Genomic DNA, 26,500 nt, shown 5'->3' with positions numbered 1-26,500 from the left:
GAACACTTAATTGTACTCGTGTGGAACCTGTACATAGGCCAAGAGACAGTTGTTCAAACAGAACTAGGGGATGCTGCTTGGTTTAAAATCAGGAAAGGTGTACATTAGGGTTGTATCTTTTCACCATACTTATTCAATTTGTATGCACAGCAAATAACCAGAGAAGCTGGACTATACAAAAAAGAATGAGGCATCAGTATTGGAGGAAGTCTCAATAACAACCTGGGTTATGCAGATGATACAACCTTCCTTGCTGAAAGTGAAGAGAAATTGAAGTACTTACTGATGAAGATCAAAGACCACAGTCTTCAGTATAGATTGCACTTCAACATAAAGAAAACAAAAATTTTCACAACTGGCCAAATAAGCAACATCATGATAAACAGGGAAAAGATTGAAGTTGTCAAGGATTTCATTTTATTTGTATCCACAATCAATGCCCATGGAAGCAGCAGTTAAGAAATCAAACGGTGTATTGCATTGGGCAAATACAGTGCAAAAGACCCCTTTAAAGTGTTAACAAGCAAAGATGTCACTTTGAGGACTAAGGTGTGCCTGACCCAAGCCATGGTGTTTTTAATCACTTCATATGCATGAGAAAGCTGGAAAATGAATAAGGACGACCAAAGAAGAACTGATATGGATATATCAGTTTTGAATTATGATGTTGGCAAAGAATATCACATATACCATGGACTGCCAGAAGAAGGAACAAATCTGTCTTGGAAGAAGTACAGCCAGAATTCTCCTCAGAAGCAAGGATTACAAGACTTCATCTCACATACTTTGGACATGTTATCAGGTGGAACTAGTCCCTGGAGAAGGACATCATGCTTGGTAAAGTAAAGGGTCAGAAACAAAGAGGAAGACCCTCAACGAGATGGATTGACACAGTGGCTGCAACAGTGGGCTCAAATATGGCAATGGTTGTGAGGATGGTGGAGGACCAGGCAGTGTTCTGTTCTGCTGTACATGGGGTTACTATGGGTTAGAGCCAACCCAACAGCACCTAACAATGACAACAACAAGAAGGTATTTATCTTATCTAGTGGTTTTTTAGTGGTACTATTTTTGGGTAGTGGTACTATAACAAAAATACCACAAATGGGTAGCTTTAACAAACAGAAATTTTATTTTCTCACAGAGTCCGAATTCAGGGTGCTAGCTCTAGGAGAAGGCTTTCTCTCTCTGTGGGCTCTGGAGGAAGGTCTTTGTCTCTTTGAGCTTCTGCTCCCAGGCGATCTTTATGTGGCTTGCATGCCCCTCCCTGGTCTCTGCTCTGCCTGCTAGTTTAATCTGTTTTATATTTCAAAAGAGATTGACTCCAGAGATATACTGTACACTAATCCTACCTCATTTATATAGCAAACACAATCCATTCCCAAATGAGACTATAACTAGAGGCATAGAGGTTAAGATTCACAACACACAATTTGGGGGGACATAATTCCATCCATAACAGTATTCAAAGGAGCCCCTGGATGGTGTAAATTGTTCATATGCTCAGTTGCTAACCAAAAGGTTGGAGGTTCAAGTCTACCCAGAGGCACCTAGAAAGAAAGTCCTGGAAGTCTACTTCAAAAAAATCAACGGTTGAAAACACTATGGAGCACAGTTCAACTCTGACACACGTGGGAGTTGACATGAGTTGGAATTGACTCGATGGTAACCTTTTAATGTTTTTTTAGGTGTTCAAATAGCTGTTGAATCCATAAATGGATGCATTAATGAAGGAAAGAAGGAAGGAATGGTGAATGGATGAATTAGGTTCTTGGGGCTGCTGCCCCGTACCTGCTGTCCCGCTGTACCCTTCCACCTTCAGCTTGTAGCGCGACCTGGCATCTCCCACGCTGAACCTGTCGTAGACGGCGTAGGCTGTCTCTCCGTGGTCCCGCAGGTCCACCCGGAGTTCGTACTGCCCCTGGGCTGTGATTTTGCTCAGGTTGTCCAGCCCTGTTGAGGACAGGCAAGGGTTGGTGAAGAAGCACAAGTGGCCGAGGCCCTCATTTCTACTCTACCCTGCAACATACACAGCTGCACTGGAAAGAGGTTTGAGTCCCGCAGACCTGGGCTTCAAGCCTGGTCCGCCCCTTGCTGGTGCAATGCCAGGCAACAGATACCATGTTTCTGAGCCTTAGGTAAAATCAAGTTGATAATTGTTGCCCTGCCAACCTCCTAGTGTATTGTGAAAATCAAAGGAGATAAGGGGCTGAAAGCACCTTTTAAATATCCCCAGCCCAGGCAACAGCGCACAGAACGGTGCTCTGTGTGAGGCAGGTTGTGGGAAAGTGTGAGTTGCATGCATGGATGGATAATGGCATTATCGTGTTAATTTTGGAACTTTCAAATTGCAGTTCAATTTGCTTATTAGTGAAATTCCTATGGACAAACAACTTCACCTCTCTGAGGCTCTGTTTCCTCTTGTGCAAAATGGAGATAAAACTTACTCTGGGGGCAGAGAGTGTGCTAGGAGGTTTAGAGGTTATGGACATAATCATATCCATATAGCCATATAACCATCTCAGCTCCTAGTGCCCAGGACAGACTCAGTCAATGATATCAGTGAGGGCAATTCTATAAATGGTTCAGTGAATGACTTAGGATCAAGCAAATTCTTAAGGCCTGGCTGTTGGTTCTCCATTAGATTTTTAATTTTAATGACCCATAGCATTGAGCAGTCTTCCCCTGAGCATGCAAAATTCTCTGTCTACCATCAGAGCTATTGCCTCCTCCTAACCCATGTCTCTCCCATAGGCCACTGTGGGTCAGGACAAATGAAAAAGGCAGCAATGGGCATTTTGAGGCAGAACCCAACATGAGGGGTGACATTACCCAACCAGAATTCATCTCTGTGGTCCCCAAATCCAGCAGCATATGCCTTCCAGTTTCGATAGAAATCCTCGCGTCCATTGCTGCGTCTCAGGAACACCTACAAACATAACCGATGAATCTGGGTACACTGATGCTATTGAAGGGAAGAAAGGGCACCTTTCTGAGTGGAAGAACATTGGACCGTGGCGAGAACATCAACTCCCATGGTGCCTGGTAGATAGTAAGTGCTTGGTCAGTGCTAAATCGTATCAGTAATGGGCTCCATGATCGATGCCAACTGTACTTCATAGGGTTGTTTGAGGAAGATCAGATGAGATAAATTATTAGAAAATCCTTTTTCCCTGTCTTTTGTCTCCAGCTTCTTTCCTTTTCCTTTGTTTAATAGGTAATTACTGAGTGCTTCAGTGTGGCACGCACTATCTCGCAAAACCTATGCCAGGGTGTCAGAGTACACAGGGATGACCTCCCCCTTCCCCCACCCTCACCCCCCACTAACTCCACCCACCACCCAACCCACCCTCAATGCTCGAGAGCTCTAGAGTCCACCTTGGTGACACTCACAATCCATCCACCCCCGTCAGAGGTCATGTCACAGTAGACTTGCAGGGGCTGGGCCTTATCGCCATTCAGATAAATTGTGTAGAGGCCAGAGGTCGTGTCTCCATTTAGCATTGCTTGGGAGCAGTCCTTGGGGAATGGGTACAGGAGTCCAGCTGTGGATAAGAAGAAATAGTGACTCTTTCAGAAGCAGGAGGACTGGGGTAAGAACTTTCAAATGGCAGCTCAACTGCTTATTGGTGAGATTCCTATGGGCAAGCAACTTAACCTCTCTGAGGTTCTGTTTCCTTGCATAAAATAGGGACAAAACCTATTCTTCGGGGGTGCTAGGAGGTTTAGAGGTTATGCATATAAAGGACACATCTCCGTCTCTTATATTGATGGAAGCAGTCAGTGATATCAGTGGGAGGAGAGCTGAGCAGCATATGCCTGGTCAACCTTGATTGACTTCTGTGGAGCAGCCATGCAGCACCCACTGAACGCCAGGGGTCCTGGTCAGCATGCCTGGGCTTCTAACACAGGGTGGGTGGCCCACTGTCGATCAGGGACCTTGATTAGGGTACAGGCTGCTTTGAAAATCTGATAAAAGATTTGGATATTTGATCTCCCCAAATACATTTTAATCCATGTTTATAGTTGCATCTCAGCCTCTTCAGAGGACTCTGAAGTCAGAGACCAAGGTTTTAGTCCTGAACTTGCCACTTCCTTTCTGTGTGATATTGGAGAAGTCATTTAACTGCTCTGGGCCTTGGCAATCTTAGAGGGATAAAACAAGAATGCTTAAGACGTTCCCAAGTGTGATAATGTGAGAGGAAAAATTAAACCCCCGGTAGAAATGGACCACCTGGGGCTGTATTCAGTAGGTGCCTGAGAACTGTCAGCCAGGGCAGGTTTTTTTTTGATCTGATATCTCATCTACTCTGCTTTACCTTCCCAGCCCTCCCCTGAGATCTATCATTATTTACTTGTTTTCTTGCTTATTTCACAGTCTAAGACTGAGAGCATCTTTAGGGCAGGTGCGTATTCTTGTGCCCTTAGCACCTGGTGTAAGAGCTGGCACAGAGGAAGCAGACGGGAGCAGAAAGAGAGTTGAGTGAAATGTGAGAGGCAGGGAAGCAGTGCTGGGGAACACTCAGTGTATCCCACTTTCAGGGCTGTCCAAAGACCGGATCTTCCCTTCCTCAAGAAAGGAGCAAAGGAACAATATGCACGTTTACCATCAGCAGTAGACGCCAGGTGGCAGGGTGCAGGGAAATGTCCTCTGACCCTGAAACCCTAGCTCTGACTTTAACTCACAGTGTAGCCTTCAGCAGGTCATTTAGTCCCTGGGAGTCTCCGTTTGCCTCCCAGGAAATCAAACACAATAATCCTGGCCCCTGTACCAGCTGGCTGGAACACTGCTTAAGCTTATGAATGAAAGCAAAAGATATTTATAACCTCTGAAGTGCTGAAGGAGAGGGGAGGGACATTGAGCTTATAATGAGCCTTGACAAAGGACCACTTACTGGGTTAGGAGTTCCAATACCTCCTCTAACCCACACGAGGTTCTTATGAGGAAGTGATGGTTACTAATCCGATTATATATATGAAGAAACTGAGCCTTGTAAAATGAAAGTAACTTTCCTAAGTTACACAGAGCAAGTCGTGAAGATGGGGATTGATCCAGTTGTGCTCACTACTAGTCCTCTTTCCTTTCGCCATGGTGCCTATAACCTTCTCCATCCACATCCTTGGGCTTTCAGGTTGTTGTTAGTGGATCCTGACTCATGGTGACCCCATGTGTGCAGAGTAGAACTGTGCTCCATAGGGCTTTCAAGGCTGCAACTTTTTGGAAGTGGATCACCAAGTCTGTCTTCTGAGGTGCCTCTGGATGGGTTCAAACTGCCAACCTTTCAGCTAGTAGTTGAGCACTTAACCTTTTGCGCCACCCAGGGACTCTGGGCTTTCAGGCAGTAGCAAGGAATTGAGCCTTTTAAGAGACGTATTTGAAAAATTTAAAGTCAAGGTCAACAGGGAAGTGGAGGGTTGACTCAGTCTCATGAGGTTAGTTTCTCAAGGCTTGGTCACTCCCCAGGGCCCCCTTACTTGTGGTGAAGATGGTCTGGATCACCTTGCTCCTCAGGGGCCCATTCAATGCCTGGATCTTGGCCGTGTAGTGGGTGGATGGGCTCAGCTCTGCCAGGTTGTAGGAGGTGGTGTCTGGACCCAAAATTACTTCCTATGGGCAGAAGAAGAAAAAAAAAAAATAGCTTCTATTCATAGAAATTCTCAGGGTAGACAGTGCATTCATTCATTCATTCATCCCTCCTTTCATTTATTCATTCAACAAAAATCTACTAAGTACCCACGCTGTGCCAGGCCCCATGCTGGGGTGTCAGAGTTGGAGAGGGTTGCATCCTGAGCAAAGGCCCTGGGGCCAGAAGATGCAGAATGAATTAAATAAGGTGAGGAGGCAATTACCTCAGCCATACTTGGTTTCAGGTTGGGGAGCAGTGGATGAGGTGGGCGAAGGCCAGGTTACAAAGGTCCTTAAATGCCACGCTATGGAATTTGAAGTTTATCATTACAAGGAATGGAGGGGTCCCAAAAGATTTTTGAACAAGTGAATGAATGAACCCAGCTGTACTTTAAGAAGCTTCATCTGGTGGCAACATGAATCTCACAGGGAGCAAAGGTCTAGACTTTGAGAGCAGTTAGCTAAGTGGCCCCCAAATACAGCTCTCATTGTCCGCTTTGAAGCTTTTAATCCATGTGATGCCTGTGCCCCATCCAGACTGACTGAATCCTAACAGCCAGGAGAGGGACCAGGCCAGGTGTGTATTTAAGAAGGTACTGGATGATTCCGATTCAGTTTTTTTTTTTTTTTTTTTTGAGTCAGCAGTTGACTAAAATAACCCAGTAAAAAAAAAAAATTAAAAAAAAACAAAAAACCCAGTAAACCACCCAGTAAAAACCACCCAGTAGAGGCGGCAAAATGAAGGTCTGAGCTGGCCCAGTGTGTTTCCTTTCTAGAACGGAGATATCTGGGAGAGGCAGATGTGTGCAGCTGCTAGGGGACCTGTGCTCACTACTTTGGTAGCTTGTTTCTGTTTGCTGAGCTGCTACCCCCAGGAGGTCATTGGTTTCAGTTTGCAGGAGATCCTCTTTCTTTTTAAATTTCTTTCTAGCTTCCAATTCCTGTGGGATCACCTTTTAGCATATGACCTTGGTGTCTGGGATTGAAATTCAACCTACACTCCTCTTAAACCAAACACAACATGGCTCTCTACGACCGAAAACACAACAGACTGGATTAAAAAAAAAAAAAAAATGAGCTCAGGGGCCCTGAGAAAGCTCTCCCGTATCCTCAGAGTGGGGCAGGTATGTCATCTTGGTTTTTCTCACGGGGGAATTAAGTCCCAGAGAGGCTAAAAGTTTTGTTCTAGCTTCACAATTTGTCAGTGGCAGGGGATGGCCTTACATCCCGGTCTCCCAGTACCTATTTCTCCTTCACCAGGCTTTTCCCGAGTGAGACATATAAAGCTGGGGATTGGACATGCAGGGAAGGAAACTGGGGTGAGTGCTCATTTAATATCAAAGACCCAGCGACCTTTGGGAGGCTTTGGATCAATTACCAGGTACAAAGCTGGGCTGATCAAATTACTTGGGGATCCAATTACCTGTCAGCTCTTTCAGCTGCTGTGCAAAGCCCTTTCCAGGGCAACTAGGGTAAATTAGAATGAAACTCATGGCTTCGGTAAACTCAGGATCCTAGAATGCCTGACCAGTAGGGGAACTTAAAGATCAGTGAGTCCTATTTCTCATTTTACAGATGTGAACACTGATACCTAGAGAAGGGAAGGATTTGCCTTAGGTCACACAGTGAGTTGGTTCATTGTTAGACCACCTAGGGGAAGGGCTATGATAGTATTATGAATTGAACTGTGTCCTTATCAAAAGACATGTTGAAGTCCTAACCTCTGATGCCTGTGAATGTGGTTAAAATGAGAGAGGGTACAGCATGTGATTCAGAAAGTCTGGCATACAGTACCAAACCAAATCAAACCCACTGCTGTAGAGTCAATTCCCACTCACAGTGACCCTATAGAGTTTCCAAGGCTGTAAATCTCTATGGAAGCAGACTGCCACATCTTTCTCCCACAGAGCAACTGGGGGTTTCGAACTGCTGACCTTTAAATTAGCAGTCAGTTGCTTTAACCACTGCACCACCAGAGCTCCTTGGCATGTAGTATAGTCCCCACTAATTTTTTTTTTTTTTTCACTGCTCCCCATTTGCCTTGGGGCAGAGAAATAGCACTGGGATAATTCTTCCCTACTCTGGGGTTTATGAAAATGCTTGTAGCATTGGGGAGTTGTTTATGTACTTCAAGATACCTTGACTGTCCCGTCCACAGATTCATAGACCAGGAGGTAGCCAGTTACAGGTGCCCGTGGGCGTCGCCAGGTGAGGAGGGCAGTTTCTGACTGAACCTCAGTAGCGGTCAAGTCTCTTGGAGAATCGAGGTCTGTAGAAGATAAGACATTTAATATCAAATATATCAGTAAGTGTAGGACAAAAATCCCTAGCGAGGCATCAGGAGACCTGGGTTCAAGTCTTTTCCCTATTTGCCCTTGGGCCACAACCTTCCCCAACCGTAAAGGAGAGGGTTGAGCCATGTAATCTGTGAAGGCATGAAGTCTATGTGCTTCACCTTGCCCTAAGGGCAAGCTTTTCCTGAGCCCACCATGGTCTCCACTAGTCCTGGCTGGATTTTGGGAGAAAGATACAGCTGTGAACACAATTACCAGCCCTTCCTTTTTTCTAAATAAAAGGACAGATGAATGTTAATATTGATGCTCGCCCCTACCTAGAGAACATTTCTCCTGTTTCCTTGCTTGCTGAAGTTTGTAAAAAGATCTCAATGTATAAAAATCCAGTGGGCATCTCGGAAAACTTGCCTGAAAAATCTCTTAAAAATATTTCCTTGCCTAGAACATGGATCATTAAATACTGAGTTTTGGGATTAGGGCCAATGGAGACTGGTTTTCTACTTAAAAAACCTTCCTCTTAAAACCTTTTCCTAGTCCATGGGGAGACCAAGGTCATTTCAGTTCAAAAGGAAATGGTGTGTTTCTTAAGGTCTTCAGTGAGTGGGCACTGGTGAATTCAGCTGCTGTTGGCATCCTAACATTGCAAGAACCTGACTTCAGAAAGAAGAGTTGGGAGGGTTACTGTTTAAGATGGAGGCTGTGGGTGGGTGTCTCAGAAAGGAGGGCTTCTGGCTCTTGATGCCTGCCTACCTGTTGTGAACTTGGTAGTGATGACTGAGCTCTTCTGGGGCCCTTTCTCTGCAAAGATTCTCAGTGTGTAGTCCGTGGCAGGCTGGAGGTCGGTCAGAGCGTACTCCACTGTGTTCCCGGACACCGTGCGTGTAATTTCTGGCACTAAACAAGAAATACACATGCTAGGCAGTTACCTCTCATGGGCTGGACCACTGGCAGACTTGGCAAACAGCACACACACCTACTTCTAATACAGAAACTTTCAGTGACCCTGTGGAAAGGCAGATTTGATTTCTGCAATGACTCATACGCCCTTCTCTCTCTTGAGTGCTCGCTTCATGTACAAAGGATTTATCATATGGAGACTAGATTTTTCCAGGCACCACATCAGAAGGAAGGGGAACTGGGGGTCAGGAGATGTTTTCCACATGGTACCGGCTGGAACAGCTTTGCAGCTGAGACAGGAAGGAGCTGGAGGGGAGCTGCAGGTAACATCCTCAAGCCCCGGGCTATTCCAATTCACCTTGTCCTGTTGATCACCAGCCTCTCTTTTGCTTAATCACACATCCTTTCATAATTTGGCAACATTTGTCAGATCAAAAAGTGGAAGGATCACACAAATCAGGCAACAGCAGCCACACGGGAGCCTGGTTACTACTTGGCAGCCCCACTGCATCAGACCCAACTGTGGAAATGAAGCCATGGTGCCAGGTGTATTCATTTATTTCCTAGGTGGCTAATGGTCTGCTTTGCTGAGGACTGAAGGGTTTCCCAGCGTGGTGGTGGTGTTAGCTGGTAACAATGGGATAAAATGATGCAGGGTCCTGTGTCATTCCCATGATCAGTTGTGGATCAGACTGTTGTGATCCATAGCGTTTTCACTGGCTGATTTTCAGAAGCAGGTTGCCAGGCTTTTCTTCCTAGTCCATCTTAGTCTGGAAGCTGTGCTAAAACTGGGATGGTCCCTGGCAAACTGGGGCAAGTTGGTCCCTCTATCTAATTATCCACCGGCCCGTGTGGACCAGGCTCTTTGCTAGCCATGTATCCACAATTTCCATAATTCCCTTGAGTTATACCCTGATTTGTTTTAGGTGCTGGGTTCAAGAGATATCATATTCTCTGACTTGGAAGAATTTACTCATAGGAAATGTTTAAGAATTGAAAAGTAAAAAGAATAAATTCATACAAGCCCCACCTCTCTGCCCTGTCATCATAAAGAATTCCCTTAGGTGATTGCCAGAACTGAATCATGATTTTCAGGCCCTAGGTACAGGCAAGTTATGGCACCCTCTTGTATTATCACTGAAGGTAGAACAAGATAAAGCCATAAAATATGAAACTTATGTAGACTTTGAAATAAAAATAGTAAATTTATTTTTTAGAGTAGCTCATCACAAAATTATGGCTTTGTTCACCGAAAAGGAATCTTTATTCCTCCTCTCTCTTTTATTTTTATTTTACTTTCTGGTGGCCATGCTTTTCTGGTGCCCTAAGCGAGTTTTAATCTGCTTGTTCAGTCAATCAGTTAAGGTGGTTGCACAAACGAGGAAAAATCAGTTCTCTGTTTAAAATCAAGTTTGCTACAACTGGTCTCCTTTGTGGCCTCTGAGGAACCCAGGCTTCCCAGCATTGCCTGAAACTGCCTGTTAAAGAGTTTAGATCTTGGATTCCTTGTCAGAGATGACAGCTACTTCCTAGAGAAGGTGGCTGGCTCCGGGAGGCAGAGAGACCAGCAGGAGAGGAGGAAGAGGCTGAAAAAACACGTGGAGGCTGGAGATGTACTTTTTTCCCTTCAAGTAGTTACTAGACTCACTCACTTGGTGTAACTACAATATTTATGCTCTTTAGCTGGACAACAAAGAGAGAAGTATGGGTGAGGCCTCCCTTGCTACCCCCTGAACAGGTCCTTCTACCCCACCGTCTACCCCCAGCCCCAGCCCATAAGTCTATTCTGAGGTTGTATTCAAGAGCCGGAATCCCTGGGTGGTACAAAGAGTTAACATGCACAGCTGTTAACTGAAAGGTTCAAATCCACCCAGAGGTGCCTCAGAAGAAAGGCCCAGTGATATAATTCTCAAAAACTAGCCATCGGAAACTCTGTGAAGCACAGTTCCCTCCGACACACATGGGGTCACCATGAGTCAAAATCTACTTGAGGGCAATTGGTATTCAAGAGCCGTAAGGACATTACTGACTTTTCCAACCAACCCACACATTTTTATTATCCTGTACCAAATGTGGAACAGAGAAGAGAGAACGGGAAGATTTTCCAGCAAAACAGACACTCCTCAAAGTGGGGAGAGCCTTGGACAGGACCTTACCTCTGTCCCCTGTGTAGGAGATGACGTAACTGTCCACGGTAGCAATGGCTGGCTGCCACATGGCCAACGCTTCTGAGTCGGTGATGTTGGCCGTCACCAGGCCAGATGGACCATCCAGAGCTGCAAAGAAAGGTGGTGACGTGTTGGAGAGATAGACAGTCGTGGGGTAGGATATGGGAGTGATGTGTTGGAGAGATAGACAGTTGTGGGATAGGATATGGGAGTGACGTGTTGGAGAGATAGACAGTCGTGGGGTAGGATATGCGACCACAGCTACTCTGGTATCTGCACTGCTTGTGGCCTCCTCGTGTTGGGACATAGTGCCAGCTGCATGGGGTGGTTCAGAGCCCTGGACCTGGAGTCAGGCTGGGGATAATAATTCTGTCTGGGCTTATCCCCAGTGCTATTTTGCTTTTCACATGAAATTATGGGTGGAAAAGTGGTGTATAAACTGAAAAAAGGGCTAAACTCGTGACAAAGATTATCATTATTGTTCGTATCATTTTCCCCAAGGAAAGAACTTACAGAAACAGGGAAGATTTATGTAATTAAGACTGCTCGAGGCTTTTCTGGGTTTTGAGCAATCTCTAGGAGGTGACTTGTAGATAATATGGAGCTAGGCTCTCAAGACTGGTGGTGCCAGGTTCTACCTTGGTGTTATGGATTGAGTTGTGTCTACCCAAAATACGTGTTGTAAATCCTAATCCCAATACATGTGGAGGAAACCCTGGTGGTGTAGTGGTTAAGAGCTGCAGCTGCTAACCAAAAGGTCGGTGGTTCAAATCTACCAGGCACTCCTTGGAAGCCCTGTGGGGCACTTCTACTCTGTCCTATAGGGTCGCTATGAGTCGGAATGGACTCGATGGCAAGGGGTTTAATACCTATGGATGTAATCCTATTTGGGAATAAGGGTTTCTTTGTTATGTTAATCAGGTCTTATAGCGCAGGATGTCTTTTAAACCTAACCATTACTGAGATATACAAAGAGTAGATTAGGCACAGAGAAGCAAGCATAAATGGGGTGAAGAGAGATGCCACCTGGAGATCTCCAAGGAATGCCCAGAAGAATGTTGGAGAAGCTGAGAAAGGAATTTCTCCCCAGAACAGACAGGGAAGGCCTCCCCTGGGAGCCAGTGTCCTGAATTCAGACTTCTAGCCTCCTAAACTGTGAGAAAATAAATTTCTGTTCATTAAAGTCACTTGTTTGTCTTCTTTTTGTTGTAACAGCACTAAATGACTAAGACAATTGGCTTCTCTGCCTAGTGCCCTTGGGAAAGTTATTTCCCTTCTTTAACCCTCTCTTTCTTCAGTTGTCAGATGGTGGCTGTTGTGTGGATTAACTAGACAGTGTGTGTATGATATGCTTGAGGAAACTCTCAATAACTGCCATTATTATTAATAGTACTGTTTAACTTATTTGGAGTCTTAGATATGACTTCCAGATGACTTATACTGAGAAGGCACGAATATGCAAAGGGTTTTTAGCTCTGGCCTCTTTTACCTGACCACTCCCACAACCCAACAACTCTTCCTTAGAAGCCAACCTCAGTGACTTTTCTCCTCTTGCTTTCACATTCACTAATCACTCCCCAGGTCAGCCTGAGAGGACAGAGAGCAGCTACCATCAGCCCATTTTTGAGATGAAGCATCTGAGCCTCAAGAGATGTAATGACTGGCCCAAGAGTCAGGGTGTAGCTGAGTCATTTTGGGAGCCCACACAGTCCCCTTCGAGTTCCTTCCTGTTTCATCTTGCATATACAGAAACTCCTTTAACGGGTGAGGACAATTGGGCCTTGGGAGAAATTACATTCAACTTTTGGGATCTGTTGCCATGAAGAATCCATGAATGAAAGATTTCTTTGGGGAAATAAGGGCCTGTGTTGCAGGGTGGACAGGACTCTGGGTCCTGGAGGGATGTTTTAATTGCATATTATCAAGTCTTTTAGGCTATTAGGATGTTTTTAAAATTTCCTATGAGGACCATTCTTTGGATCCCTGTAATGGACTGGACTGGATAATTTCTCATGTATCAAAGGGTAAGTTGTTTAGAGATTTAGTTGTAACAGCTTGTCTGAAGAGAAAATTTCCACTTCATTCTCCTTCAATACAATTCATTATTTCCTCCTCTTTGCAGTGCCCTGTACAAATCATGTCATAATAGGAAAATAACCCTTTATTTTAGAAGAACACAGGGTTTAGTGTCGGACTGACCTAGGTTTGCATTTAGTTCCAGCACTTACTAGTTGTGTTGCCTTGCCCAAGGTATTTAATTTCCCAGGTCTCAGTTGTTTCCTCTCTGAAATGGGAATGGTAATAACCATGGAGATTAGACCTGAAGGGCTTATCAACAGTGCCTGGAATATAATATAGTAGCTGCCAAATGGAGGGGAGCTACTTTACGGCTGTAACCATTCCATGTCTAGGTGAAGCACCTGCTTCAGTGGGTCCTCACAATGGCTTTGAGAACTAGACAAGGAAGGGAAGGAGGTGATGGACTAATGTGCATAATTATTTCCATTTGCAGATGCTTTACATATACAGCTTCATGTGATGCCCCTTGTGGAGAAAACAGGGTTATACTTATTTTATAGACAAGCAACTGGAACCCCCCAAATTAAAAGACAGCTGAGAGCTCATGTAGCTAGTAAGTGGTAGAGTTGGGATTTCAACCCAGGTCAGTATGACTTACAAACTTGGGCTCTTTCTTCAACAATAATTCAGAATACTGAGGCCCAGGGAGATTGAGCATACACCTAAGGTTACCCAGCTCATAAAAGGCCAGGGATGGGGCCAGAAATCAAGGCTCTGGCACTTCAAATCCAGTCTAGTAGGATTCCATAAATAAAAACTTATTTCCAGCTGCAAAGTCTTGAGCAAAAATGCTGAAGTTGGGAAATCACATAGCACGCAAAAGTGGTCTCTGCAAAATACAAAATAAACAAAACAAAACCTGTAGTGAGTGATCCTGAGATGGGGTCGCTTTCCTCAAACCCCTTCATGGCGATGACGTTGACAAGGTACTCCACTCCAGGAATGAGTTTCACCAGCCGGGTCTGAGTCTGGGTTCCATCCACAGTGACCACCGAGGGTGTACCTGGAACATGGGAGAAGCAAGATCAGGAATGGTGAACCTTGCTGAAGTTTCTGTGGCCTCCAAGAGTGGGTGTATCCATTTGGAAATGAAACTATATCTTTATCCAATGTAATTTTCTTGCCCTCTCATTTTCTCCTACCCTCTGGCATAAGGGAAGTGGTCTTACTTTTTGTACACTTTTTTTTCCATTGGTGCAGATGCCAAAAACCAAGCCAGGAGAGGAAAAAACATGAAGTCACAGTGAACTAAAAATGGCAAATTTCCATTCAGTGGGGAGTTGCCATGTTGTGCAAATTTGATTTTTTCTTTCTGCTAAGAATACCAGAAGCTCACTATGTAATGCACATCTCATCTATTTAATCCATTGTCCTGGCTTAGGAATATATAGACTCCCTCCTGGGAAATTCTTGTTACTAGCAAGAATTCTATTTAAGAAAAGATGATGGTCATATTCAAATTTGTGCTCCTATAGTTAAGAAATCAGAGTCTATAGAATTTCAGGGCTGTGGAGGAGCTTGCAAATCAGCTGGTCAAACTTCCCATAGAGATGATGCAGTATTCCTTTGAAGACTTTACCAACCACATTCTCTTTATGCACTTCCAGTAACAGGGACCTCACTACCTGTCTTTAGACAGATTTGACTATGCTTCCTCCCTGTGGTCTCTGTTGTAGCTCATGGGGCCTACATACAACTCCTCAGCAATTGAAAAACAAATGCCACAGCCCCTGCGTCTCCTTCTCTGCAGACTAAACAGTCCAGGGTTTTTAACCTGTTTCTCATGCAGCATGGTCCTGAGTCACTGCCCTTAAAGTATGGCACCAGAACTGAGTGTGCCAGCTGTGGACTGACAGCCTGGAACAGAGTGAGGCTCCTGTGTGCACTGCTCATGACACTTCAATTCTACTCATGTTGTTAGATTGAATAAGCCTTTTAGACATCTCTATGTCAGCAACATCATGTTGGGCCAAGGAAGCTTTGAACTAGCACCTCCAACTCTGCTAAGTCACAACTCTCCATCCTATACTGAGACCCATAGGTTTGGGGACCCAAGGGCAAGCGCTCGTACATATCCAGGTCAATACAAGCTTTTCAGATAAGTGTGTGCTCAAAGAGGAAAAGGTCATTGTGCTTAGACTATTTTGTCATTGTGTGTCAACGTTATCGCGGATCTCTTTCTCATACGTTGGACATGTTATCAGGAGGGACCAGTCCCTGGAGAGGGACATCATGCTTGGTAAGGTAGAGGGTCAATGAAAAAGAGGAAGACCCTCAAGGGATGGATTGACACATCACTTGCAACAATGGGCTCAAATATAGCAACGATTGTGAGGCTGGCACAGGACTGCACAATGTTTTTTTCTGTTGTGCATAGGGTTGCTATGAGTCAGAACCAACTTGATGGCACCTAACAACAGCAATTTCTCATAGGAGGAGCCCTGGTGGTGCGGTGGTTAAGCATTTAGCTGTTAACCAAAAGATTGGTGGTTCCAACCCACCAGCAGCTCCATGGGAGAAAGATGTGGCAATCTGCTTCCGCAAAGGTTTACAGCCTTGGAAACCTTATGGGACAGTTCTACTCTGTCCTGTTGGGTCACTAGGAGTCAGAATTGACTCGAAGGCAATGGGTTATTTCTCATAAGCTCTTAGAATCTTAAGGCTAGAATCTTCTTATATTCACAAAGTAGTTTCTGCGAACAATCTCGTACAAACCAAAAAACCAAACCCCTTGCCGTTGAATCGAATTCTGACTCCTAGTGACCCTATAGGACAGGGTAGAACTGCCCCATAGGGTTTCCAAGACTAAATCTTTACAGAAGCAGACTGCCACATCTTTCTCCCAAGGAGCAGCTGGTGGGTTCGAACCACAGACCTTTCAGTTAGCAGCTGAGTGCTTAACCATTGTGCCACCAAGGCTCCTAAGGTTATAGCATATTACAAATGGGGTCACTCTGAGTGCTTTCAAAAATAAGGAAGTAGTTTTCTTCGGCTGCGAAGTTTGGGAGGATGGGAGTTACCAGCCTCTTTTGCTATTTCACCCAAACCCTCTAGGCTGCTCCCCACCTCCAAGTCCCTCACCTCCGGCAATGGGCACATAGGTAATCCGGAAGCTCTCCACCTGGGCAGTGGGTGCCTTCCAGCTGACGGTGGCTGAGTTTTCAGTGATGTCTGAGAAAATGATTTCCTTCGGGGAGCCCATGGCTATCAAGGAGAAAGCACAAGAGAAATGCAGAAACAGTTAATGAACTTGTTCATCAGAGGTTCATCCTGGAATCCTTACCAAGGAAAACTTAGGCTCTAGAGTTTGTATCTGAGCCAGGCCTTGAGAAGGGAAAATGTTGTGATCCGTGGTCATGTTATAACTTGATAGAAACAATAGTTCTTCATTCAGTATGGGGCTTTGTGCTGTAGAGTAGCTATTAGGCTTTATTCAAGGGGAAATCTTAGCACCACATTTGAGTTCTAAGGAAATGAGGGAGAGTTATCTCACAGGCTGGAATATGCCCCTTTTTATTTTTGATTTTCAGCATATTTTCAAATCTTTGCTTTCTAGTTCCTTTTATGATGTCAAGACTTGACAACCGTAGAGTTCTTTGCACTTTATAAGGTCCCTTCACGCATATTCTTCTTTACTTAATTCTCATATAGAAACCTCTTTGAAGAAGATGTGGTTGTGGTCATTTTACCGAGGAATAAAATGAGGCTCAATTCCGTGATGACTACTCTTGAGATGTGGCCTTCCTGGGTCCCAGGACTGGGCATCAGAGTCAAACATAGCCTTGGGATGCTGGAAACAATGTTCACATGGAAACTAACCTTGACAAACCCCTTCCCAGAATTGAAAAGAGGTCCAGCGCCAAGGGCATGACCTCAGGCCCGTTACCAAAGCAAATACTCAACAAACACTAGGTCTACCTGGTGGGAAAGCTGTGCCCAGGAGGCAGTTTCTGCTCCTTAATTACCTCCCCTCAAACCCAGTTTCCTTTGGCTTTTCTCTGTGTAGTTTTTGGCTTAGATTTTTGCCCTCTTCAGCTGACCAGGCCTAACAAGAGAATTCAGGAAACAATTTTCAGATCTCTAGGGAGCTCACTTCCTCATCTTTTCCCTTCTCCAGCCCACGTTGATCATTAAGTTCCGAAACCCACAGTCCACTTTGGGGAGGTTTCTTTCCCCTCATTTCTTTTTTCTCTCATCCAAGACATCTCCTCCTACGACAGTCTCCTGTGACCTGGTAGCCACCCCCAGACTCTGTGGGTGCTGTGTTTTTGCCCTCTCTATGGAAAGCTTTGGAAACCACAGAGCTCTGGAGCCTGGAAGATTTCAATTGTCCAAATACCACTGAGAGGTTGGGCAAGCTTGATCACGTCTCTTCACTTCTGTGAGCCTCAGTTGACCCATCTGCCCAGTGGGGAAAGTGATTTCTACCCACAGGGATGTTGTGACACTTAGACGAGATAATGGAAGTGAAACAACTAGGGTAGCATCCGGCCCCCGCTAAGAATTCAGTAAACACAGTTTTCCTCCTTGTACTTTCCCATGTGGTGCTTTCTTCTGTGGGCTACCCTGGATTTTGAGGCAGCCCCCAGGAAAGATCCATATAAGGCTAGCTGAGAAAGACACCCCAGTGAGGTATGTAAGCTCAAGAACTAAGGGCTCTCTTACTGGCAGCATGGGTCACTCTGAGGGCAAATCCCACTGATGGATGTTTTGACATAGTTTAGAAGGTGTATCTTGTGACCATAGCTTTCCTTTCTAGATTCCAGGCTTCTCATTCTCAAAATGGCAATCATCTCTGCCTCCTCTTATAAGCCTTAAGAGTTATTGGGGCATGTGGTGGTAAAAGTGGTGGCAGGAAGATAGTCGTGTGTAGCCTGAAGGAATGGCAGATTAACGTTGGAATTCCAGGGTCAATGGGGGTGATATTTTTTGGACAACAGGCCCTCCTAGTGTGGAAGACTATTTGTCTCCTTCTGCCATGAATAGGGCTCCTAGGTCTCCAGTCTCACAGCAGACTAGAAGGCCAATTGGAACCTGAACTTTGAGCCTCACAGAACAACTAAATCACAGCTACTGGAAGGTTGGGGAAACCCATGCAAGGCAATGCCCCATGTCTCTCTTCTCAAAGGGACTGCTGATTTGCAAAAAAACTCCAGTAAGAAAACATTTGGAGTTGCTGTAAACTCTCAAGGAAGTTCAAGTGGGATGCTATCTGCTCTCTGCAAAAAGAGTTGATTCCTAAAATCTGGAGCAAAAATCCAAAAAATCAAACCTTTTGCTATCAAGTCAATTCTGACTCATGGTGACAGAGTAGAACTGCTTCATAGGGTTTTCTTGGCTGCAATCTTTATGGAGGCAGATTGCCAGGGCTTCCTTTCATGGCACTGCTGGATGGGTTCGAAGTGCCAACCCTTCAGTTAGCAGCTGAGCACAAACCATTTGCAGCACCCAGGGACCTCAAAATCTGGAGTACATGCCTTTCATTATGTGGCCATTTTAAATAATATATTTCCCCTTTCAACATATTTTTATTAAACACATTAACATGTGTCAGGTTCTGTGCTGACCTAAGGGGACAGCCATTGTAGCCAATATGGCTTAAGAGCAGGGATTCTGGAGTTAGACTGACCTGGGTTTGAATACCACTTCTGGCCTTACTAACTGCAGACACTTCTACCCCTTGGGTCTCAGTTTCTGCATCTGTGAGATGGGCCTGAATGTGGTACTCACCTCATCTGGCTAGGTCATGGAGATTCAGTGAGGTAAAGTGTGTCAGTACTTTTCTCTACGTGGCATCAAGTATGTGCTGTACAGTTGGTGGTTATTGTCTTTATGCTTCTTGGGGGAAAGCGTGTGAATCAGAGCCAGAGGCACCAAGCACAAAGAGGCTGGTTCAGAAGGAAAAGGACTGGCAAACAAGTGTCTTTGCAAACCTACTGGCCAGGGCCCCTGGGCACAATGCCATTGTGACTCTGTGGTGTGTGGTCTCTAGTGGATCTGAACTGGAACTGAGCTGAGACTTGGAGGGGAAAGGCAGGGCAGGGAGGAGGCACATCCTGGAAATTAGAAGAAGGGCCTCACCAGCATTGATTTTGGGATGGAAGATAGCACCAGTAATGTGTGTCTGGGTGTGAGGATGGGGGAAGCTTAAGAAAGCATTTCTGGCTACTCTTTCTAGACCCCTAGGTGGGCTATGGAAACCCTGGTGGCATAGTGGTTAAGAGCTACAGTTGCTAACCAAAAGGTAGGCAGTTCAAATCTACCATGCCCTCCTTGGAAACCCTATGGGGCAGCTCTACTCTGTCTTATAGGGTCGCTGTGAGTCAGAATCTACTTGACAGCAAGGAGTTCGGATCAGATGGGCCGTAGGAAACACCAGAAAAGAATGACAGAGTCATCTTACTTTGTTGTTGGAATTTTTTTCCTATTTTCTGTCTATTTGGGGGACCCTTCAGATGGTTCACAGAGGCATGTTGGCATTGAATTCTTCGGAGGCAAAAGAAGTTCCTGGCAACTCTGAGCCTCCCAAAGAGAGACCAAGACTATTGCAAAGAAATGGCTCCAACCACAGAGGAGAAGAGGAGCCATTGCAAATGCAGGGATTGACAGACAAAGGGAACAATAAAAATAATAACCTAAGTGTCCATCATTTGGCAATGGCTAGAAGCTATTTATGAGATCATCTCCAAGCTCTAATAATAATTAAAAATGAAGCCAAATGTAGAGTAATGGGTAATATGTTAATGACTGTGCAAAAAAAAAAAAAAGGTAAAAAAGAATATAAATCTATATCTAATTTTGCCAACATATATACCATGTTTTGGGAAGAATACACAAGAAATTGGGGACTTTGGTTGCCTCTGAACAGGCAAACTGGTGGCAGGGACTCAGTAGAATAAAGACTTTATGGTATATTCTTTTTAAAATTGATTTTGAACCAAGTGGGCCATTAAAAATAAAATTTACATTAAATAACCCAACATAATAATAGCTAATATTCTTACTATGGAGAAGCAAATTCTGCTAACTACTTGACATTTATGATTTAAGTTAACCCTCCTGGCTGACCTTTGAGGTAAGGTCCGTTTTATAGATGAGGGAATGGAAGCTCAAAGGGGAAAAGAGAGTTGCTTGAGGTCACACAGATGGTAGGAGGCAGAGTCAAAATTAGATTCCAAGGATCTGCCCTGAGGCTGCACACATAACCACTAGGCTATACTGCTTCCAACTGCCCAGGGCACTCAGGGCTGCAGCCTGTGCTCAGAGAGCAGGGTCTTGAAGGGAGAGGAAGAGCCAAAGCAGCTCCTTTTTGGGACAAAGAGGAATAGGTCATCACAGGGAAGGGTCTAAAACTGTGCAAAGGAGGAAAGAGAAAAGCAGAGAAAGAATGAAAAACGAAAGGGAAACTTCATAAAGGTGATGATGAAGTGAAGGTGGAAATCAGACTTCTGCTTTGCTGGAGTCACCCATCCTCTTCCTAGTACACTTGAGTGTACGTGTGCAGGCACCCACATGAACACACACACACACGCACACACACACACACATTCTCTTTGGCTGTGAAATACAGAGCCCCAGAGAAGGAAATCAAAGAGAAAGCTTTCCAAAAGAGCAGGGCCTGCCTTTTCTTTTTTCATCGCTTTTGTTCTTAAAAAAAGAAAAAGAAAAATCTTATGATTATTTATTCTCTTTTTTGCTTTAAAACTGCAGGGCCTCTGGGGGGAAAAAACCAACAAAACAAAATCAGTGATCAGAAATAAACTTTGAAAAGCGCTGTTTATAAACTAAGGTCAAAATCAGGCTCTTCCTCTGATCTGGAGTTGTTTTATGGGTGGCCATAGGGAGGTGGAGCTGAGGGCCCGAGTCCCAGGGATGGGGTGTCCCTGCTAACAAGGAACAGGGCTTCTCCTCTGGCTCAATTAGTGCCTGCCTAGCGGCATTTGCTCAGCTACAAATATTATGACTTCTACAAGTGGCTTCTTGGAGCTCGTTAGGTTCTGAAACTTGACACATTAAAATAACCATTTCTAGCCAAAGTGGAATTTTGGCTAATCTTGTGCAAGGCCCTGGTGGCACAGTAGTTAAGATTTTGGGGCTAAATAAAAGGTCAGCAGTTCCAATCCACCAGCTGCTCCTTGGAAACCGTATGGGGCAGTTCTACTCTGTCCTATAGGGTCGCTATTAGTTGGAATCAACTCAAAGGCAATGGGTTTGGGGTTTTTTTTTTGGCTTGTGCTCCATACTTGCCAAAGATGGCAAGTACATATATTCATTGGTTATCTGTGCTTATTAGTACTATTAAAATAAGTTGGCTGTTTGAGATCTACTCCCAGTCTAGTCATGTGACCTTAACCAAGTCACTTCACCTTTCTGGACCTCAGATTCTTCATGTGCTAAAGAAGAGACTGAGCTACATCCTGCCTTTTCCTTCATGGATCACAGTACTGATTATTCACATGTAGCATTTTATAAATATTAACTGTATAGGTGATGGTACCACTGTCCATTTTCCCTGCAGGTTATGGTTAGAACGTTGGACCAAAGAACAAGGAAGTGTACCCCTGGATAAAATATGATGGGATAATAGGTAGAAGGACGGGTCTTTGGAATAAACAAATGTGATGATTTAAATGATGATGACATATTAATGATAATAATGAAAATGCAAATAGCTCTTATTTGCTGTGCCCTTGCTATGGGTTGGGCCCTTTGCTATGTGCTTTACATGAATTATTTAATTTTATCCTTGCAACCCTGTGAGCTAAAGCATCATTCTCTTTTTGTAAAAAGATATAACCAAATTGCCCAGGGTCTCCTGGTTTATGATTGAAAGAGCTAGGATCTGAACCCAAGCTGTCTGGATCCAAAGCTCTTGTAGTTACCCAGCCCTTCGAGCAGGAGATCCCAAGTCATGACTTTTCTTTGTTCTCTCCTGTTTAATTACTGTACCTGTTGTTGCTATAGCATTGACTGGCTGGGATCGCCTTCCACTGCTTATTCCATAGAGTTCAATTTCATATTCAGTGGCCTCTCTGAGACCAGTTATGTCCCTGGTACGTTCAGGGGCAAGGAGGGTTATTTCCAGTGGCTCAGATTGCTTTTTGGTATCTCTGATTTTGAGAACAAAAGTGTCGAAGACTCCATCATCAGCTGTCCAGGACAGACGGAAACCATCTGGGGTGGCATCTGAAACCAGAAGGTTGTCAACTTCTGGCTCGGCTTCTAGAGGGGGAGAAAATGGCGGAAGAAGGAGGAAAGAGAACATCATTCACCAGCAGTGCAATCTTCTGCCCAGTGGGGCTATCAGTATGCAGTGATACCCGGGCTCTCAGAGATAGAAGTGTCCTGAGATACCGAAAATAGAACAATTAAACATTAACAAGTCTAGGAGAGCTAGGAGAGGAGAAAGATGAGTTGACACATTTGATCCAAGCCAAGTGTTTGTTTCCATAAGTGAGTTTTGTCTAAAAGCACTTCTATAAATCCACATCTGGACCCAGGATTGGCCCCTCCTATGCATTATTAAACAAGTTCAAAGCTAGTAACTTGTTTACATTTGCTCTCTGTCTTCCAGTGGCTGAGTGCCCATCCTCCGTGAGACCTTTTTCCCTTCTTTTTGAAAAGACAAATAAACCAGCATTAACGATCTTTACAGCTGCCCTTAATGACGCTGCTGATTATATTTCCCTGGAGCCTGAGCAAAATGGCTTTTAAAATGTTATGGTCCTTTGTTCTTGGAGCTCTACTAAAGACAGCTACTAAAGAAGGCTCTTCTCTTGACTTTCTCCCTTTTCCCCCTTTTCTTCACCATTAGATAAGTGTTCAGATGTTAGAATTGAGGCTTGAAACCTCTTGTGCTACATATTCTGGACCCCAAGGTTTCATCTTAGATTACCTTAACTAGACACAAGTCAATGTTAAAGTAAATTTAGAGCTGAGTTTCCCGAAGTGTGCTCAGAGCAAACAACTCTTCTTCCTTAAAAGGTAGCCATGTCAAATAAGTTTGGGAAATACAACCTGGAAAAGTCCCTCTTGGAGACACACAATGCACATTAGGATGTTCTGAAAAGCCTTGTAGTCAAGAGTCCTGTTTAACTTTGCTTAACTCAGTGTTTCCAAAACTTATTTGAGAATGGAACTTATTTAGCAAGTAGGACCCTTGAACATTCTATGGAGCTAGTAATCTCTAGAAAGACTTTTGGAAACAGAGAGTTTTGACTGTTGAAGTTGTTAATGTTATATTTCTTTAAGAATCATTAGTCTTGAGAAAATTATGGATTTAGTCTGTGTTAAGATTCTCTCTGATATCAGTGTTTACCAACATATTAAGTCCACATTTGATCTCCAATGATGAGCCCATTGATAAGTTTATCAATATCATAGTCAAGACTTCCAGATGGCAAGTGCTTTCAATAAGTTTTTGAAATATACTCATTTGCATATTTCTTTTGAGAAGGCTGAAATGCAGCTGGGGACCAGCCAGGATGAACACAAGGGAGGGTGATATGGAGTAAGCACGTAAAAGCTATGGACAAGACATCTTCTAAAGGATTTGAGACACCAAGTGGAAACATTTCGACCTTCTCACGTCTGAGATGGGAGAGGGTGAGTGCTCATTAGATACATAAGACAAGGGACAGTGTGGAGGGAACACAAAAGAAGAGGCCACATCTGTGGATTAAATAGGGAGTATGGACAAGGATGTTAAAATCATGATGATCTGGTAGACAGATTACATGGAAGGAGACCAGGAAGAGGAGAAAATGGCTCACTTGAATTGAAATACCTGTAACAATCTCAGCCCTCAAGGGCTTGGTTTGGTGCCCTTGTGTGAAGCCAGAGACCATAACCTCATAGCCAATGCCAGTTATGAGGCCTCTAAGCTCCAGCTTCCTCTGGGTTCCTGAAAGTGTGAATTCCTGGGGGTCCAGCAGCTTCCCAGAATCCACCACCGTTACTAGGAAGCTGTCAAAGGCATTCTCCGATGCCATCCAGGAAACTGTGAACCCGTAGGGATTAATGTCGGAAATGGTTAGGTTTTCCAGAAGGGGCAGGGCCTCTGAAAGAAGGGAGGGGTGAAAATAACTCAAGTTAGCAGCAATGACTCTGCCAGGATAGCACAAGTCTCCAAGAACATTGATACCCGATCAATCATTAAATGTGTTATACGCTTAGAAAATGAATATTTAGCAAGAGCCTGTCAGGTGTCAGATGGTGTTATCTTGTGTAGTTTTCATAACAAGCCTATGAAAAAGGTTATTTCCATTTTACAGATGAGAAAACTGAGTTTCAAAGTGATTAACTGACTTGGCCAAAGTCACAGAGTTAGTATGTGATGGAGTCAGGTTTTTAGCTAGGTCTAATGTCAAAGACCACAAATTTCTCCCTATTCAAATAAGTTCTCTTGTATTGGGTTTGGACCTATTTCTCTAGTTCCAATATTTTTTGGTCTTGAAACAAATCAACTTTGTTCGCAATTATACTTTCTTTTTGGTACCCTTCATATGCTTCTATCCCATTTTTAGTTCACATTTTGAATCAAGCTGAGTAGGCCAGTTAGTCATACACATCCTCACAAGCTGACATATAAAAAGGGAAGGTGATAAAATTTATTATATATCAAAAATCAACAACTTATAGCTATGTCCCAGTAAGGTATGCTGAAATTCGTTAATTCTTTTGCTGCTTGTTTTCCTGGATAAAGTTAGGAGACAGGGGTATATCTGGATCTTCAGTAAATTCTATCATCATTATTTGTTTATTCATTCACCAAGCATCCTATTCATTCGCCAAGTACTCCTATTTCTCAGATACCAAGGGGTCTTTTCATGTATTGGGGTTCCTAAAAAGAGTAAGCTTATATTAGCTAAGTTTCTCTTAATACTTCTTAGTTGTCAAGGCTTCACATCCATTATCCTATTTAACCCTCATAATGACACTGTAAACAAACAAACAAAAAAACCCAAACCAGTTGCCACTGAGTCTATTTCAACTCATAGTGATCCTATAGGGTAGTGGATATTGCTATTCTCCTACCCCTTTCCCACAATGACAGGAAACAGAGAGGTCAAATGACTTATCCAAGACCACACATCTACTAAGTGGTTAAGCTGAGATCCAGCCTGGTCTTCTGACTCCATGTTCAATGTTCTTTCCACACCTCAAGCCAATGTCTAATCAATAGGCCCCACTAAAAAAAAAAAAAAAAATTTTTTTTTTTTTTTTTTTACTAGTGTTGGCAGATCCTGAGGATTAAACAGTATTAGTAAAGAAGGTAAAACGAAACACGGTAATGGTGAATGTATTTTTTTTTAAATCAGAGGGGACATGGGGACAGAAATTCCAGGGCCAAGGTTACTTCAGCTGCGTACAGTTTACAGCCTGTGTTCCTATTGCAGCTTAATGGAAATTTTCAAAGAGGTAAATGACCTTACACTAATGCCCAGAGTCTAATCCATGGGATGTAAAGAAAAATGTTTTTAAAAAAAGCGTTTGGTGACTGAATGAACAAGTGAATGAATGCCCTCATCCCCTAAACAAACAAACAAACAAAAACCAAACCAAACCCAGTGCGGTCGAGTTGATTCCGACTCATAGCGACCCTATAGGACGGAGTAGAACTGCCCCATAGAGTTTCTGAGGAGCACCTGGCTAATTCGAACTGCCGACCCTTTGGTTAGCAGTCATGGCACTTAACCACTATGCCACCAGGATTTCCCATCCCCTAAACAGTGATTTCAATTTCGCTGTGGTTTGGACATCCTGTACTTATTTTGAAACACTTGGTGTTTATTTTGAGGCATTATTTCCCTCTATAATAAAGATCTCCAAAGAATCACAACTCTATCAAAGGCAAAGATAAAATTACATATACTGTACAAACAGGCTTCTTTATCTGAGAGACAAGGGTCTAAATTTCTGTTACGAGGTTTGTTTAGATAAGTGGCACCTCTCTTTAACAGCTGGCCTCTTGGCACCTCCACTCCACCAAAGCAGCGAATTCCAATCAAAATAAGGGCGTTCAGGTTGATTAATAAATCAAAGGCTTGTTATTTATAATCTCTCTTGTTCAGCTTTTTTTTTTTTTTTAATATGCTTTTTTAAAAATGCAAAGTCTTTTCACATCATGGATTAGCTACCACAATGCTGTAACTGGATCTTGGATTCCTAAAGCCTGGGCTCTCCCAGGGTCCCTTTCTTCTCTCTATTCTGTGTAAGGTCATGCAAGAGACTACAAGTATGGGCTGGTGGGATTCAGGGTCATTCTTCTCCTCCTGGGAAGTGAGATTCTCACCTCATGGTTACTCTTTTTTTCTGCCTGAGAAATTACCATTTCCTACGTTTGGAGACTGATCTGAACAATTCAATTTATATTAGATAACTGGACAGGAAAAAGAACTACTTTTTAAGTTTACATTAAAACATGCCCAATGTTC

General features: G+C 43.8%; 1 protein-coding gene across 2 annotated transcripts in view; it reads right to left on the bottom strand.

Moving 5' to 3' along the window:
- TNC (tenascin C) overlaps positions 1–26,500 on the bottom strand; it is a 99,219-nt gene that overhangs the window by 7,297 nt on the left and 65,422 nt on the right. For both annotated transcript variants that reach the window (XM_064291558.1, XM_010587700.3), the window contains 10 exons: positions 22,014–22,286; positions 16,146–16,268; positions 13,924–14,067; positions 10,974–11,093; positions 8,671–8,814; positions 7,765–7,895; positions 5,476–5,608; positions 3,394–3,545; positions 2,833–2,929; positions 1,792–1,953 (listed from right to left, as the gene is read on the bottom strand). In XM_064291558.1, the coding sequence (XP_064147628.1) occupies positions 1,792–1,953; positions 2,833–2,929; positions 3,394–3,545; positions 5,476–5,608; positions 7,765–7,895; positions 8,671–8,814; positions 10,974–11,093; positions 13,924–14,067; positions 16,146–16,268; positions 22,014–22,286 (1,479 nt within the window). The remainder of the gene's footprint in view (positions 1–1,791; positions 1,954–2,832; positions 2,930–3,393; positions 3,546–5,475; positions 5,609–7,764; positions 7,896–8,670; positions 8,815–10,973; positions 11,094–13,923; positions 14,068–16,145; positions 16,269–22,013; positions 22,287–26,500) is intronic.

This window comes from Loxodonta africana, chromosome 9 (genome assembly GCF_030014295.1).
Source record: "Loxodonta africana isolate mLoxAfr1 chromosome 9, mLoxAfr1.hap2, whole genome shotgun sequence".
NCBI lineage: Eukaryota > Metazoa > Chordata > Mammalia > Proboscidea > Elephantidae > Loxodonta > Loxodonta africana.
The sequence above is the reverse complement of the archived record's forward strand: the minus strand, read 5'-3'. Positions and strand labels throughout refer to the sequence as shown.